A 16388-nucleotide genomic window follows, 5' to 3' on the forward strand; every position below is an offset into this window, starting at 1 on the left:
GTGCTCAAGGCAAAGTACCTACTTGGCTCACAGCTTTTCCTTCTTCTAGAGACATTATTCCTGGGACACGTTAAGTGTTGACCAACTCTCTTTTGCTCTGTCTAACAGAGGGCGCAGGCTGAAGGAGAGCAAGGAGGAAGGTTACCACCTGGCTCTGGGATGGAAAGAGAAAGGATGGCAGAATCCTAGAATGGGGAATTCCCACTAACCAACCACAGGCAGCTGAGGGGCTTTAAATAGCAGATGTCTTGCAGCAGTCAAGTCAGATTTTACAGGAAGTAATGAAGAAAAAGTGGGGATGCATGTCTTAATCCTAGTGCTTTGGCAATGGAGGCAGGTAACAGTGTGAATTCCAGGCCAGCCTAGTCTACAGTGAGTCACAGGTCAGGCAGGGCTATATAATGAGATGCTGTCAAAAATAAAAATGAAAGAAAAATAGCTTATTCACTAACGCATCGTCAGACCTCAAGATGAAGGGAATCTCTGAGCCATAGCACATTCTGAATTACACCTGGCTGCTCTGAAAAGGCAGTAGTTTATAAACAGCTTCTTGTCCTTGACATTCTACCCAGTTACATATTTGCATATCTTAAGACCTATAAAGGGCGCAGACATCAGAATGAAACCCACTCTCCATTACTGTAGAATGATATGCAATTTATTCCTATACTGACAGTTAGTCAGTACTCAAAATTTATTTAAATAAGCAAGTGATTACACAAACATCTAATAATACTAAAATCGATAGTCTCAAAGTATAAAATACCACGGGTATGAAATACCATGGTAAATACTATTCAACAGACTACAATCATAATTCCAAACTAAATTACATTTTAAAGAAGGTGATTCTTAGCAGTTTGAGGATGATTTTGTTTTTCTTCTTCCAAGCAACTTCTTCTGCCGATACAAGGATGCTAATTTCAGGAAATATTGCATGATATCATTGCTTAGGTTCCTGTGTTCTAACACATTTTCTTGCCAAAAGTTTTAAAAGATTGCCCCTCAACATAGACAGCAGCCAGCACTCAATCCCCTAAGCAAGGATCCTCAGATCTAGGGACTAAGTCCGGGTTCAGCAAGAGTCAGGTAGTGAGAAACCCTTTGCAGCCTTGGAAAGAAATGGCTTCTTCTCTGGGGCTCTGAGCATCATACACATGTTTAGACATCCAAGCCATTAAGCGATGGGAACATAGTAGTTTTCTATCCTGATGATTACAACACAGTTGCAACTGTGGTTAAGTTAGGCTACAGTTTGGCAGGATTTCACACAAGGATGGTTCCTATTTAAGCTAATTTCTTATAGCCTCATTACATTCTGGTGAAGTGCAGTTATATGTGCAGGAAGAGTTTGGCTTATCATGTGTCTGTATTATTTTAAAAGTATTATGCTTTACCCAAACGAGGTACAAGCAGGAGTCCAGCTTGAGCGGCAGCAGCAGTATTTGTGAGACATTTTAATAAATATGAACAGAGAACGAGATTCAGCTAACTCTCTTACATACAAATTACAGCTAGAGAATTATTACACATTTTTAATATGGAATGGTGAAGGGGGAGAAAAAAAATCTAAAAAAATAGAAAATGTTCTTCATACCTGGGTGCCAAGGACAGATGTTAACACTGCACAATGCCACAATGTGAGCAATCACTGGAGGGTAGATGCTCCAGAAATAGTGATTTTGGGGGAATCTTGGAATAATGACCAAGAGATGAAAATACTGTACCAAAAGGCATGCATATATATATATATATATATATATATATATATATATATATATATATATATAATAACTTATGTGCATTAGGTGTGTGAGCTGTCACCTAAGCAGAGATCTAGGATGACAATGAGGCAGTGTTCTGGGGTATCCATTGAAACCAGTGTGGGCACTACATGTTGATTAAACCTTCAGATGCAGCAAAATGCGGGCACAGCGCCATATCTGGGTTCTGCAGCTGTTTTATGATCCTCTTGCGGAATTTCTCCCTCACTCGATTAAACTCCATTATGTCCATGGGGTCCTCTTCAATCCAAAACTTGTGAAACTCGTGCATCAGATAGCCTGTTAGGGACAAGAGAGTACTAAGTCTGCAAGGTTATCATCCTTAGTCACATTCCAAACCTCAGCGGATGAGTTAGACCAGAGCAGTCTCCATGGAGGTCACAGCAAACACCAAGTATTAGTGAAATCAGTGGAGTAGAAGCTACCAAGCTGCTTATAATTTCCTCCTTCTGCAGCTAGTACTAGAGAAAATTTTTACTCCACAAAGCAGGAGAACAAAACAATTATGTCACGTCTCGAATATGAATTACGTTGGAAACATTCTTCTTTCTTAAGCAAAAGGTTTTAAATGTTTATGAGTATTTGCCTGTTATGTATGCTTGTGCACCACATGGCATGGTGTCCCTTGGAGGCCAGAAGAGGGCATTGCATGCCCTGGAACTAGAGTTACAGCTGTGAGCTGTGGTTGCTGGAATTCGAAATGGGATCCTTTGGAAGGGCAGTCAGAACTCTTAACCACTGAGCCATCTCTCTAGCACAACCTTGATTTTTAGTTCTCTCTCTCTCTCTCTCTCTCTCTCTCTCTCTCTCTCTCTCTCTCTCTCTCAGGTCTCTGCCTGGCCTGAAACTCGCTCTGTAGATCAGGCTGGCCTCAACTCACAGAGGTTCACTTGCCCCTGCCTCCTATGTGCTTGGGTTAAAGGCTGTACCACCATGTCTTTATTTTCAAATATTTCAAAAATATTTTCAAATTGTTAAAATTACATTTATTTGTGTACATGTGTTTTCAGGTACGTGGGTGTATGTATGTGTGTGCGCATGTTTGTGGGGCCAGGGGATAGGTGTCTTCTCTCCATCTTATACATCAAGGTGGAACCTCTCACTTGAACCCAGAGCTTGCTACTTTAGTTGATCCCACACTATGTCTTCTGAGCACTGGGACTGCAGATGAGTCACAGTGCCCACTTGGTATTTATGTGGGTTCTGGGGATCTGAACTCTGGCCCTTGTGTCTGCAAAGCAAGTGTTCTAGCTAGTAAGCCATCTCCCTACATCCCAAGAACTTACTCTAAAAGGCTGACAGTGACTCCTACATCCTTCTCATTCCAACTAAACTAACACAGTGGTTCAGCCTTTCAGAATTACTTCACTCTGCCTTTTCCCCCCCTCTCAATATTCAATTTAACTAAAGTCTTAAATCACCCAGACACGTCAAACAGGTGCATTTAACCATTTACTATGAGACAGTGAGAATTGTAAACCAAGTCTGAGCTGCAGAGTCCTTGCGAAGTTCCATATTCAAATGCTCTTGTCTTTCAATGCTCTTATCTATAAAGACTCTGGAATGGAAACTCTTGGGGAATAAATGTCAAGTATTTGAATCTGTTTATCGTTTCTTTCTTCCCCTTCTTTCTGTTCCACTGCATGTTTTCACACTCATCTAAAACACTGAAATGTGACTACCCCCTCTAAAAGACAATATTATATATTTATATGTGGGGAACCTGAATGCAAATGCAGGCCTCTCTCTAAAATAATATAGAATAAATATAAAATAATAAAATAATAAGATAGTCCCAGTTTTTAAAAAAAAGAAAAAGTGAATGCTATAAAATTGTTCTTTGTTTTGACTTTAGAAGATGCAAGGAAATAGAGCCAGAACCCTGGAGAGGACACTGGTTGGAATCTCCACTCTTTTAAGTTCACACATAAAGAGAAACCAGGAGGAGGGAGGAGGGGAAGAAATGGGGGCATAAGAAGAGAACACAGAACAAACATATTCAATGCAATACCAAAGGAAAACGAGTAGCTTTTCCTGTGTAACTGACAACATATGCAAATACTTTCAACACAATCCTATAAACAGTTTGAAAACATCATTTATTCCTATCTCACTGCACAGTAGTTGAGGTGTCCTTCCCCTATATACACTGCGACGTCGACCCGTTCTCACTCTCTCATCCCCCCACGTTGCATGTTAAGGTGTATTTGCACATGTTTAAGAACTCAGTCACTAAAGCATAGGGGAAATGGCTGAGGGGCAATTATTTTATATCTATTTTGGGTTGTCTATTTTGTTCTATTTCTTCTTTTTTTTCCTTTCTTTTGACAAGATCTCTTGCAAGTCAGTCTGACCTTGAACTCACTAAGTAGACTAAGACCTTGAACGCTTGCCTGGTCCCCCTGTCTGCATCTCCCCCGTGCATTATCACACCTGGTTTTTGTAGTACTGAGGACTGAACCTAGGGCCTTGTATATGCTAGGAGAACACTCCACCGGGTAAATGACATCCCCATTCCACTTCTTTCAGGCCAATGGAAAATACTGCATATTAACGTTTCTGATGGAGATATTCACTCCCCTTACCCAGCAGGCCTTGAAGCTACACATAAACTGACTACCAGGAAAACCGCAAATCAATCCACTATCTTGCATCTTACCCATTCCTTATCTGTATCACTCATACGACCTGGCACAAGGTTGCTTCCAGGTTTGGGCATCTCTAGGAACAACACTGACAGTTACACAGATGAGGGAATAATTTGGTTTTTGTATTTTTAAAAGGCCTTGGTATGTAGCCCCGGCTAGACTTTAATTTGTAATCCTCCTGCTTCATCCCAAGATCGTAAAAGTTTTTAGAGCAGAAAGCTGTTGGCTTATGCTTCATGGAACAAATGTGGTCCTTCTCTGACACTCACAGTGCGCTTTGTGCCCAGCCCTCATCTCTTTATCAGGCTGTGTCTGGCCCTCCCACCATAGCGCATGCGCAGTGAGTGAGGACGAGGCAGCCCTCACACAATAACGCATGCGCAGTGAGTGAGTGATGGAGAATTTTTTTGTCCTGTTTGTTTTAGCACCGTTTCTTCCGATCCCTGCATCTTACTCACCTCAAAGAACTCAATCCTCTGTCCATTTCAGCGAGTGCAAAAGGTCCTAAAATATCTCAGGAATAGCCTGGAGTGATTTGTTAAACGTGCAGATCTATCCAGATTCAGCCAGATGAATCATCACATATCATTGAAGTTTCAAAATTTTAGGTCCAGAAGACTCCATCTTTTTATATCCCCTACCCCAGACCTCTTTCTAGGAATGTTTCAATTGATATGGTTATAAAAGAAATGAATGAGAGTTTATAATATATAAAACACACAGACACTTTCCCCAATGGGGTTTTGAGCTAAAAAACAAACAAACAAACAAACAAAAAAACATACTTGAGCTATTCTTGCTAGAAGAGTCAGATTGCTTTTTTTTCTTATTTATTTATTCTTTTCTCATGTATTACACCCTGACCGCAGTCTTACCCCTCCCTCCTCTTCTCCCAGTCCCTCTTCACAGCCCCCCTTGCTCTCATATCCACTTTTCTGTTTCCCTTGAGAAAAGAGCAGGCCTCTCGCATCCCAGCCAAGCACAGCATAACAAGTTACAATAAACCCAGGTATATGCCCTCGTATCAAGACTGCATGAGGCAACCCAGTAGGAGCAAAATGGTCCCAAATGCAGGGAAAAGAGTCTGAGATAACCTCCCACTCCTACTGTTAGGAGTCCCACAAATAACACCAAATTATACAACCATAATGTACATGCAGAGGACCTAGTGCTGGCCTATACAGGCTTTCCAGATTGTAGGTTCAGTCCCTGTGAGCCTCTATGAGCCCTGCTTAGTTGATTCTGCAGGCAATGTTTTTGTGATGTCTTTATCCCTCTGGCACCTACAATCCTTCCTCCCCTCTTCCTCAAGATTCCTCACATTCTGTCTGCCTAATGTCTAGCTGTGGGTGAGAGTCAGATTCCTAATATTATAAATTCAAATCATCCATGATGCACCCATCTCATTAGCATACTCCTGTTGACAGTGATAAAAACAAATGCTGCGAAAACCAACTTTTTAATTTGATTTTTGACTCTATTTACATGGTACAATGTGATAATTTGATGCACAAGTATGCTGTGGGCTATCAAATCAGAATATGTAGTATCTCTAGCTCCTTTTAATGAATAATTTATTTTCTATACTACACATAAGGATGCCCACTTTTCTACACTGTGCAGACACCCACCCACCTTACTCTTTCTCTCTTTTTTTTTTTCTTCTGGTTTTTCGAGACAGGGTTTCTCTGTATAGCCCTGGCTGTCCTGGAACTCACTCTGTAGACCAGGCTGGCCTCGAACACAGAAATCTGCCTGCATCTGACTCCCAAGTGCTGGGATTAAAGACGTGCGCCACCATGCCCGGCTACCCACCTTACTTTTAAGGGGGTGTAATACATCACACAGTTCTAGAAGAACTCAAACACGGTTGTTTCCTCCATTTTTCTCTTGTGCACATAATTACAAAAGACCTTCTCCGAGAGTGATGGTGCGTCACAATCTGACACCATTTTCATAATACCTCCTCTATAAGTACAGATGTGAACTGTAATTCCTGTAGACAGATCCCCAAGACTCTCCCTATGTTATCAGGAAAATGGAGAAAGACTATATAACATGGTTGATATAAAATACAGGAATGGTGACCTGGCTCCCAAATTACATATTACTCTACTCATGTATGTGTTATTACACAGCATTCAAAGATTCATTTGGCCAGTAGTCTGGCTGACCCATCTACCAATTATGCCTGTAACAGATACACTATTAGGCACGGAGGATGAAGAAAAAGGTAGAGTTCTCATGTTTCCTAATTCCCTGTCTTTCAGACACACACACACACACACACACACACACACACACACACACACACACACACGGGTATTCAGTTTCTGACGATGATTGATGATTTGTTATCTGAGACAGCTAACAAAGTAGTGTGGAAAGGGGAGGGAAAAAGCCGAGTCAATCTATTGCTCCCAGCTTTCAGTTTCATTCATTCCCCAGTGCTGTGGGTTGCCCAAGCAGATTTTATATCTCTGTCTTACAGATGTGGCCACCGGGTTCAGCCAGGGAGCTTGAACAGTGCACAGTCACGCAGTGAACAGCTGGATGCCAGGGCTGAAACAGGCTGCCTCTCCCGGTGCCCTCTGTTCCTCCGGTGCTTATTTCTATGTAATAGTTCCTTCTCATGAAGGTCAGAGGAAAGATCACCCCTCCCTCTTCCGTGCTTGTCCTTTCCTCTGATCACGACACCTAGCCTTACCCCATTACAGCTGGGCTCTGTGTTCAGTGGAGCTTCAGATTGGATGTCAGTTTTACAACACAGTGCCTTGGCGGCGCAGCTTTCGCCAAGACTGTAAAGCCAGGACGATAGAGCCATTACATTCTTATTTCCTTTCCTCTAGATGAAATACTTGTTTTGAATACTAATTTGCCTCACCATCTGAAGCCTGTTGCATATTTATTGCTGTTTAAATGTGTCTTGGCTTTGCTTCATTGCATCCTTCCTGTTAGCAGAAAGCAAAGGCATGTGCAAGGACACAGATAACTGCAAGCATATTACAGGGAGATGTACAGCAGTGACCATGCCCAATGGAGGGACAATGAATCCAGGGCATAGTGTGCCTCTTCTAACGATGCCTATTCTCTCTGTCCATAACCCAATCTGTTAGGGACTGCTGCTCTTTCTACAAGAAAGAAGAGGATCCTGGGAAATACGACTCTGCTTTATGCTTACTTATCTGGGCTAGGAGCCTTTTGGAAAAGCCTATCAATTGGGTAATGCGAAAACATTTGCATATCAGTCACACCCTCTTTTCCCCTGAAAAGAGGATCATTCAATATTGTAGAGTCTTATCCATCCATCCATCCATCCATCCATCCATCCATCCATCCATCCATCCACCCGCTCTATAGTTACTAAACAATCTACTAAGCTGATCATATACCAATGAACAAAGCATCTATTCCTACCCTTAAATGCCAGTTTTTTCCTGGGAGATGTTGGCTGCTCTGTGGTTCTGATCTTTAGCTCCAAGCAGATGAATTAAAAATCTGTAGGCAGATCTCTTCTAAGTCATCATGGCTCTAAGGCGTCTCATCGAAACATCCGTTTTGTATCTCTGAATAGATTTCCCCAGAGGAACTTATCTTTGGCTTGCCTCAAGTTAATATCATTGTATTTTCCCTTACAAGAGCTTCCATGATTTTGCAAAGATGGAAAGCACAGAGTAGGGCAACTTATAAAAGGCCAAGGAAACACAGTACACATGCTTTTATTTGTAGTGCTTATGTTCTCCAATGTGCCTCAAAGTTCTTTAGGGTCCATTCCGAATTCTTCTCTCTCTTTTTCTTTTTTTCATTTTTATATCAAGATGGTTTTATAATTTTGTTTTTTATTATTATTTTCTTTATTTACATTTCAAATGCTATCCTGAAAGTTCCCTATACCCCACCCCTGCCCCTGCTCCCTTACCCACCCACTCCCACTTTTTGGCCCTGACCTTCCCCTGTGCTGGGTCATATAAAGTTTGCAAGACCAAGGGGCCTCTCTTTTCAATGATGGCCGATTAGGCCATCTTCTGCTACATATGCAGCTAGAGACNCGAGCTCAGGNNGTACTGGTTAGTTCATATTGTTGTTGCACCTACAGGGTTGCATCCCCCTTCAGCTCCTTGGGTACTTTCTCTAGCTCCTCCATTGGGGGCCCTGTGCTCCATCCAATAGCTGACTGTGAGCATCCACTTCTGTGTTTGCCAGGCACTGGCATAGCCTCACAAGAGGCCGCTATATCAGGGTCCCTTCAGCAGAATCTTGCTGGCATGTGCATTAGTATCTGGGTTTGGTGGCTGATGATGGGATGGATCCCCGGATGGGGTAGTCTCTGGATAGTCTGAATCTCTTACACTTCCTGTATCATATGTAATCAACACTGCCGTCTCTGCTATACTGCTTGGATCTGCTGTACTCTCTTGTTTTATGGTCTGTATCCTTGGCACATCTCTGGTTGGGATCACTCAGTGCCCATTACTTTACTTTCTGCCGCTCACCCTTTGGCATTCACTGAAAGTGGCATTGCTTTAGGGAGCTCTAGTTGCCTCTCAGACTGGGTGGGCAACGACAGCAATATACCTTTGCAATGTTTTAAAACACTGTCTTTACTTCCCAGTGTGCTGTACTTGTTTGTTTAGAGGCCAGTATTCTTCAGTGTACACTCTGATCTGCAGTGAAATCCCAGTAACATCTGCTGGAGACAGAACTGTTATAGGAGCGGATATAATCACCCAGTGGTCAAAACAGACACTACAGAATGCCTTGTAGGGGACTTAGCTTTTCTACTGACAAATTATAAAGTAAAGATTTCTTTAAATATCCTTTTCATTCTTATCAGTTATACTTACCTTGTTCAGCACTGGATAGTTTAATATGTTTTGACGGGAAAACAAAGCCCCATAAAAGACAGTAACTTCTCCTATCCTGACCCTTGTTCTATAGTTGCATTAGCTGATTCTTTTGACAGCTCCACAAAAGTTGCATTCCATTTGGGGGCTGTTTTTGAAAGCCCTATGTGCAGAACATAAGGGTTTAGCTCCTGTTCACAAATCCAGCTATACTCATTTCCCACTGTTTTTTTTTTTTAAACCAGGTTCTAACTTCCTATACTTAGTTTTCCAACTCATTTAACCACAAACCACTTTCCCCAACGATGCCAAACACACCATGGATGTGTTAGAACATGGTGGATACTCTCTTAGTTCCAGAGTTTTGTCAAAACCCATGACTGTTTTCAGATCATCGTGTGGGACCCTCCTTGGGGCCCTTTCCTTTATCTGAAGGGTCCATTCACTTTTCTTCTGGAAAGATCTTCTGTTATCTAGGTTCATTTCTTCTTCCCAGAATCACTCTTTTATTTTGTGGAAATGTTATATTTTTCAAGAGTTCTCTGATCAAGTTATGGGAAAGTAAATTATTGAAGACCTTGCATTTATTTAAAAAAGTCTCTCCTACTTTGATACTCAACACTCACTTGATAAGAGAGACTGGGAATATAATTTGAAATTGTAAATCATATTCCCTGTATCCCTTAAGTTTTTGTAGTTGCCATTCCATGGTGTTTTAGAATAAAATGCTGCTCTTGAGAAGTCCAGTATAATTTCAATTCCAAAGTTTTTGAATGACAGTTTTGGAAAAGTTCAGGGTCATCTCTTTACAATGGCATAGTATCTCACAGTGACTTAGACCTTGGTTTTGTAGATCTTAATCTATTATGTTGGTGCTTAGAACTTAAAATATGAAAATTCCTCCTTCAGGCCTAAAATTTTATCATATTAATTGATTAATTAATTAATTAATTAAATGTGTGTGTGCACGTGCATCTGTGGAAAAGTCAGAGATCAAATTGTGAGAGTTGGTTCTCGCCTTCTATCATGTGGGTCTTGGGGATCAAATTCAGACCTTCAGGCTTAGCAGCAAGTGTCCTTACCACAAAGCCATCCTGCTGGCCTGATTTTTCCCTTCTTTCTTAAAAAACAAAAACAAAAACAAAAACAAAAAAAACTTTTCATAAAACTCTTTTTAATCTATATTCTAGGCAAATCTTTCAACATTACTTTCTAATCTGCTTATGAAGTTCATTTCTGTCAAAACTTAGGACCTTGGAGTCAACCCAGGTTGTCTTTAGAGTGGTTTTCTTTGGTGTTAAGCCATGTTAGATCAGAGGGAGACAGACCAAGATCAGGATCAGACAGGAAGTTGACACACTGCATGTCATATAAGAGCTGGGGAAAAGCAACATCCATGGTGCTCAGAAGTATAAGCATAGGTTTTTCATGAGAAAACAGAGACAAAATGTTAAATGCAGAGGAACTTCCTCAATGGGCCTACGGTAGCTCCTTCACAGTGGCCTCTCAGCTGTGACCCTTGTCTGGAGTTCGCTATAGAAACCCATACCGACAATTAAACAATAGACACTTACAGAATGTTTGTTGGAAGTGAGACAGTGTCGGAGCTTCGGGGGCAATGTTGTAGAAGTGTGTTTTTAGAGCGCCGCTCACGAGCAGATTATACGCCAGGTCGGTGATATTGATGCCCACAATTGCAAAGGAGTACCTGCAGGTAGGATCCACAAAATCCAAAAGTGTTGCAACATGGGATAGAAGCACTTCAAAAACTGATAACCTGGGTTCTAAATCCCCATAAAATCATCAGAGTGGCAAGCCACCCAGTCATCTCTACCATATCAGTCTCGTCTTTTAACTTTACCACAAAATTTCAGTAGCATGTGTTAAAAGAATTGAGAGTTTGCATGCTTTGACTTAGTAGCTCCATTTCCAAATATGTGGTAGGCCAGTGTGCAAAGCTGACGCAGTTTTATATTAAGGACTATTTATTACAGCAGTATTTATCATGGTGAGACACAGAAACTACTTGTGATGGTTTGTATATGCTTGGCCCAAGGAGTGGCACTATTAGAAGGTGTGGCCCTGTTTGAGTAGGTGTGGCCTCATTGGAGTAGGTGTGTCATGGTGGGTGTGGGCTTTAATGTCCTAGTCCTAGCCGCCTGGAAGTGAGTACTCTGTTATCAGCCTTCAGATTAAGATATAGAACCCTTAGCTTCTCCTGCACCATGCCTGCCTGGATGTTGCCATAAACCCACCTTGATGATACTGGACTGAACATCTGACCTGTAAGCCAGCCCCAATTAAATGTCTTATAAGACTTGCCTTGGTCATGGCGTCTGCTCACAGCAGTAAAACCCTAAGACACCACTCAAATATGCTAAAAAAGATTCCTAGAGAAATTATGGAAAATTTTGGTGCTAAATAAATTATGGTAATTTTATAGCTAGCTAAAATGACACTCTTAGAGACTTTAAAGCAAGATACATACATAGAACCCACCGAGGTTTAGTGTAGGTGCACATGTGTGAATGAGAAATGGCTAGAATGGAGAGCTCTGAGCAGTTACTATAGGTGTGCAAAGTGATATGGCAGACTGAGTTCTGGTCAATATGCTTGTGTCTTTCTAAGTTTAACTTTTTAATGTCAGATATTTAAGTTATCATCACAAAGAATATTTTATGTCCCTCTTCTACAGAAAGGGAACAGAATACTTAAATTCTCTCTGTTGTTGTAAGTGCATCATAAAAAATAATTCTAATGAAATAGACCATTAATAACACTGGTTAATTTGTTTGTTTATTTGCTGGTATGTGCATGGGGTCTTGTGTACCATGCCGTGTGTGTGTGTGTGTGTGTGTGTGTGTAGGTCAGGAGACAATTTGAGCTTCCTTTCTTTCTACTTATAGGTTCCAGGAATCAAACTGAGATTATCAGGCTCAGTGGCAAATACCTTTCCTCCTAAGCCATGTTGCTAGGTACCTAGAGTAAAATTTTAAAATAATTTTCAAAATTTGTTATTTTTATGGCTATTAGTGTTATCTACATACATTATTGTATGTAGTACAATAGTATCTGACATTATGTTGTATACATACATTAGTATGTATATCTGTGTGCCATGTGAATGCCTTTTCACATGGAGGCAAGTAAAGGGTATGGGATCTCCTAGAACTGGAGTAATAGTTAGGAGTTACTATGTGGGTGCTGGGAATCAAGCCCAGGTTGGCTGTCTCTGGGCCAGGGCTGAAAGTTTTCATGTACAATCCCACACTTACCCAATTGCTTTATCCATCTTTTTCTTTTCCCATTCTGTTTTGCTGAATTTGCTGAAAGAAAGAATGAATTAAAAAATTAACACTTAATATACTTAATTTGTTCTTGCTCCCCTTGAATGTTTATATTAAACTGTTAACTACACAGAGAGATTACATGTAACCCCATGATCACACCAAGTCTGAACATATCGCTACTAAGAGCAACAGTGTAAGCTCTGCATGGTGACACATCTGTAATCTTATCTATCTCCATTTGCACTGTTGCTTTTAGAGTTGATGTATTCAAACTGACCAGTTTTAGCTAACATAGAGTTAACAGTTTTAATGTTGATATAACATAACATAAGAAGATTTTGAACTCTAGGTCGGTCTGGGCTACATAGTGAGACCTTGTCTCAAAAACAAACAAACTTTAGCATTGGAGTTACATGTAATTTTTAAATCCATCCAAGCAGGAAAAAGGAGAATTTTCTAGAGCAAATGGCAAATGGCACACTGCAAACACTCATGTAATACCACAACATAACACAACACACACACACACACAGAGAGAGAGAGAGAGAGAGAGAGAGAGAGAGAGAGAGAGAGAGAGAGAGAGAATAGGATTATAGGATATTTAAACACATGTGTTTTCTACTCTGTGAATGACTGGGTATGATGCCAAATCACTGTTGGATTTCATGTTAAAATATTCCTATTTTAAAACTGTGGTTCCTAACCAACAAACCAACAAACTAAACTAAAGAGGCACCAGGAAAGTTTTACCTCTAAAAAAATTATTCATCTTCAAAAAGAATTGAATTGCAAGTGAAATTTAAAAATTTCATAAGTATATATTTTCTCTTCAACAAAGCTTTGAAAGTCCACAGTGTGTCTATAAATCTTGTCTCTACATTTGTTAAGTGAAATCTTTGTCTGCATTCGAAATGTAAGAAAAGGCCAAGTAGCTTCCACTTATTTGAGTACTTATAAGGTAGCTCCAAGATAAACAAACAAAAATCAACAGGCATAATTCTCTTAAAATCGCATCTACCTTTATCCATCAAGTTACTTTAAGACTCTATAAATAGTCCCAAAGGCAATAATGTATCATGGTTGCTGAAGGGCATCTTGGAACATATTCTTAGTTCATATATTTTTGTTTCACTCTTAAATTCCTGAAATATGTAGGGTCTGGTAGAAGCTATGATGATACCATAACTGGTCAAAATATACCTCCTTCAGGTAATTATATTAAGAAATATATTAGCATTTTCAAGCCCTTCTAATTCACATTTGATGACCTTCACCATCATTTTGAAGCAACTAATACAAAAGCCTCTTTCTCCGTGATTAAACTGTAGCTTGAGGGATAAACCAGATTGCTACACAGCACACATACAGAGGCAAGTCTTCTTAAGAGTTGTCCACAGTTTCTCCAGTCACAAGGAGCCACAATTGTGAAGCCTCTGTCTATTTCCCCTTGCTTGAGGATGACTCACTGATGAAATCAATCTCCCTTCAATGGTTATTCAAAAATATTTTAAGCTTATTATTACTTCCCCAGATCACAGACCATCCATGGCTTCTGGTTCTGATCTGGAAACATCACTTGGAAAGACACACAAACCCTCAGCCAACTTTAATTACAGGAGTTCAGGGGTTCCACAATGCAATCCAGAAGATAAAACTTAAAAGCCAAAATAGCCGAGTTTGACCGTGTAATCTGTCAGCTAGCTGATGTTAATGATTTTTTTTTAAAAAAATAAATAAAAGTACAGAAAATAAATTTTTAATCTTTCTTATAAAAGTCTATAAACATAAGTTTGGGAAAATAATGTAATTTAATGAACCTTAGCCAAATGGAGCCAGGAGGAAAATCGTAGTAACATCAATGGAATAAACCCAAGTCAACTGGTTCCTGAAATTTAAGACTACCATAATAAAACTTTATGTTTATTTAGCCATTAATAATTGTTAGTGTGTGGAGGACAAAATAAAATCGTATGGGACCTGATAAAATAGAAGGAACAAACAATTATGAGAAGAGAGCTACTCTTCTCATAAGATCAAATTGGAAATTCATCAGTCAAGGCCAGAAGTGGTGAGGCACACCCCTAACCCCAGTCCTCAGGAGACACAGGCAGGCTGATCTCTGTGAGTTTGAGGCCAGCCTGGCCTTCAGACTGAGCACCAGGCCATCCAGAGCTACATCATTTTTTTTTTTTTTGAGACTGTGTCTCAAAAAAATACTAATTGAAGACCATTTTTTCACTATCCACAAACAAACAAACAAACAAACAAACAAAAACAACAACAAAAACCAATCCCAAGTAAAATGTCTCTTGAGGGGACTGGGTCATGTGTGTGGGATGTTCATCTTTTTAAAAGAAGAGAGTAAATGTCCTTTAAGCCAGTTATAGTTCTGGCTTCTTGACCTTTCATTAGATTAGATCAGTTTGGCTTTTAGCTCATAAAAATGCAGTCTGTGAATTATAAACTATATCAGATTAAAAATTGGTGATGTTTGCCTTTAAGTGTTTTCCATAAATGTTATTTTAGAAATTGTTAACCTATTCATTCTAAAATAGAAGTAAAACAAAACATAAAAACAAAGAAAAATACCTTATTTCCTCCTTAGTGATATCCCTTCACGTATTCAGAGAAAAAAATAAAGTAAATGAAATGCAAATACAGTTCTGAGCTTGAAAGCAAAGTAGCCTTTGTAAATCCTTTCTCTGTTGGTCTTTGACCTAATGACTTCCATTTCCCTCTATGCCCACACAACACTTCCTTGTCTCTTCATTCTTCCTTCCAGGTATGTCCGTCCATGCTCACCTTTGAATTTCCTGACACTCTTGACACACACATACTTGAAGGACACCACTCTACATTCTAAATCCTGAAATGCGCATCTGAGGTATTAACCTTATGGTTTAGCGCCTGTCAACCCAGCTAGCGAGAGCCCTTTAAGCTTGGCTTCCCGTGAGCTGACTCTTCGGATATTTTTCTTTATAGATCCGTGTGAGAAATGGCATTTACTGATCCAAAAAGCCTAATCCATCCTTTATTTTGAACAATTACCTGCATTTTGGATGAACAGAGTCGGAGAGGACCTGCTGAGCCACGGTGGCATCCCGTTCTGCAAAATATCTGTAGGGAAGGAACACCCGTGACTGCACTGTCTGCACAGGAGATAGCCACCCTCTTGTGGTGGTGAGGGGCACTTGGCACTCAAAGGTAGACACTGGCATGAGACCACCACTCTTCTGGAGCCAACAGACTGGAAAACTTAATTATGAACATTGTCACTACCCAGGGAGCTAAGTATATAACTGAGCATTATAGATATGGGGTCAGGTGACTGAACGGAACAAAGACCCCCAGAGGCAAAAGATGAAGAGAAGCAACATGGTAAAGGGGAGAGGGAACTCCAGGTTCCTTCTCTCTCCTTCCCTTTTCTCCCCTCTCCTCCTATCCCCCTCCCCACCTCTCCTCCCATTGCCCTCCCCTCCTGTTCCCCTCTCCTCCCCTCACTTGCCCTTTTCCTACTCTTCTTGTACACACACACACACACACACACACACACACACACACACACGCTTTCTCTGTCTCCCTTCCTTTTTCCTTCTGTCCTTTCTTTCTTCCTGGTCCCCCCCCCCCCTTACACAGTGCCTCTGCAGCTCAGGTTGGCATTGACCCCATAGACAGAAAAGGATGAGCCCTGATCGCCTTGATCTTCTCTGTCTCCCAAGAGTTAGGATTACAGGTGTGAGCCAGGATGCCCAGATCACATGCATCTTTCTTAGAAAGCAGTCACACTGTTTTTGGATTCTTGATGATTAAAAAAAAAAAAAA

The 16388-nt window shown here is 40.5% G+C and overlaps 1 protein-coding gene across 3 annotated transcripts in view; it reads right to left on the reverse strand.

The window, feature by feature from the left end:
- Window positions 1-642: 642 nt before the first annotated feature.
- The window catches only part of Elmod1 (ELMO domain containing 1), a 58552-nt gene continuing 42806 nt past the window's right edge, over window positions 643-16388 (reverse strand). For 2 of the 3 annotated variants that reach the window (XM_021206788.2, XM_029543734.1), the window contains exons 8-11: window positions 15615-15683; window positions 12552-12602; window positions 10851-10984; window positions 643-2063 (exon numbers count right to left, since the gene is read on the reverse strand). In XM_021206788.2, the coding sequence (XP_021062447.1) occupies window positions 1891-2063; window positions 10851-10984; window positions 12552-12602; window positions 15615-15683 (427 nt within the window). In that variant the 3' untranslated portion in view covers window positions 643-1890. Of the gene's footprint in view, window positions 2064-9791; window positions 10397-10850; window positions 10985-12551; window positions 12603-15614; window positions 15684-16388 lie in introns of those variants that run through there. The other variant, XM_021206791.2, reaches the window with a different exon arrangement.

This window comes from Mus pahari, chromosome 10 (assembly GCF_900095145.1).
Source record: "Mus pahari chromosome 10, PAHARI_EIJ_v1.1, whole genome shotgun sequence".
In the NCBI taxonomy this organism is placed as follows: Eukaryota; Metazoa; Chordata; class Mammalia; order Rodentia; family Muridae; genus Mus; species Mus pahari.